General features: G+C 59.3%; 1 protein-coding gene across 1 annotated transcript in view; it reads left to right on the plus strand.

Moving 5' to 3' along the window:
• The window catches only part of PIWIL2 (piwi-like RNA-mediated gene silencing 2), a gene marked incomplete at its 5' end in the record, with an annotated part of 6429 nt that overhangs the window by 313 nt on the left and 5074 nt on the right, over positions 1 to 1042 (plus strand). Inside the window, 4 exon segments of the mRNA XM_009699096.1 lie at positions 91 to 208; positions 355 to 479; positions 578 to 658; positions 1002 to 1042. The exon segment at positions 1002 to 1042 is cut by the window's right edge and continues 103 nt beyond it. Coding sequence (XP_009697398.1) covers positions 91 to 208; positions 355 to 479; positions 578 to 658; positions 1002 to 1042 — 365 coding nt within the window.

The raw sequence follows: 1042 nt of genomic DNA on the forward strand, positions 1-1042 counted from the left end.
CCGAGTGGGGTCTCGCTGGGGGGGCAGAGGAGGGTTAAAGGACCGAAGACTTGCCAGCGGCAGCAGGTGATGCATCCCGGTTTCCGGCAGCCCCGAGGTGGAGTGCAGGAGCATGCGTTTCGCCATGCTGAAGGAGCACCGGGCGGTGACGGGGGACGTGACTGCATTCGATGGCTCCATCCTCTACCTGCCCATCCAGCTCCCCCAGGTAAGGAGCGATGTGATCTGCACCAGGGTGAGGTTGTTCCAGCCAATTTGGGGGCACGGGGATGCCCCCCCCATACGTCTCTAGCCCATGTGCTGGGTAGGAGAGCATCCCTCCCACCCTGGCTAATGCACCGTCTCGCCCCGCAGCCGGTCAGTCTGAAGGCTCAGAGGAGGAGCGATGGGGAGGAGGTTGCCATCACCATCCAGATAACCAAGGTCCTCGAGCCCAGCTCGGATCTCTGCATCCCCTTTTACAACGTGGTTTTCCGGAGGTGAGGGATGGCAGAGACCCTCCCTGAGCTCCAGGGAAGAGACCCTCCTCTGCCTCCTCCTTCCCGAGCCTGAGCCAGTCCTGCTTTTCCTTCCCTAGGGTGATGAGAATCTTAGATATGATGCTTGTTGGGAGAAATTTCTTTGAACCTGCCCAGGCCACTGTATTACAGCATTACAGGTGGGTGCTGGACACGATTTCCTCCTCCTGTTGCCCAGGCACTTGGGTGTGAGATGGGGACGTTCCTGACCCCTGGCCGTAGTGTGAGGCTGGAAATTCGGAAGTCTTTGCCAGGTCAGCTCTCTTGGCCGGCTCTGGTTAGTCTGACCTCAGAGCGCGTGTTTTCTGCAGTGCAAATCAGGGGTTATTAGCTGAAAGCTGGCGGCCAGCTGGGAAATAAATCCCTGTGTGTTTTGAGCACTCCTTGGTGAGCGGGACAGCTGCCCGGCTCCTCTGGCAGCGGTGTGCAGGCGGCTCCGGTTTTAACCCAGGCGCCGTTGGGCATCTTTCCCTCTGGGCACAGGCTGCAGATTTGGCCAGGATACTCTGTCAGCATCCGGAAGA

This window comes from Cariama cristata, unplaced genomic scaffold (assembly GCF_000690535.1).
Source record: "Cariama cristata isolate BGI_N322 unplaced genomic scaffold, ASM69053v1 scaffold36530, whole genome shotgun sequence".
Classification (NCBI taxonomy): Eukaryota; Metazoa; Chordata; class Aves; order Cariamiformes; family Cariamidae; genus Cariama; species Cariama cristata.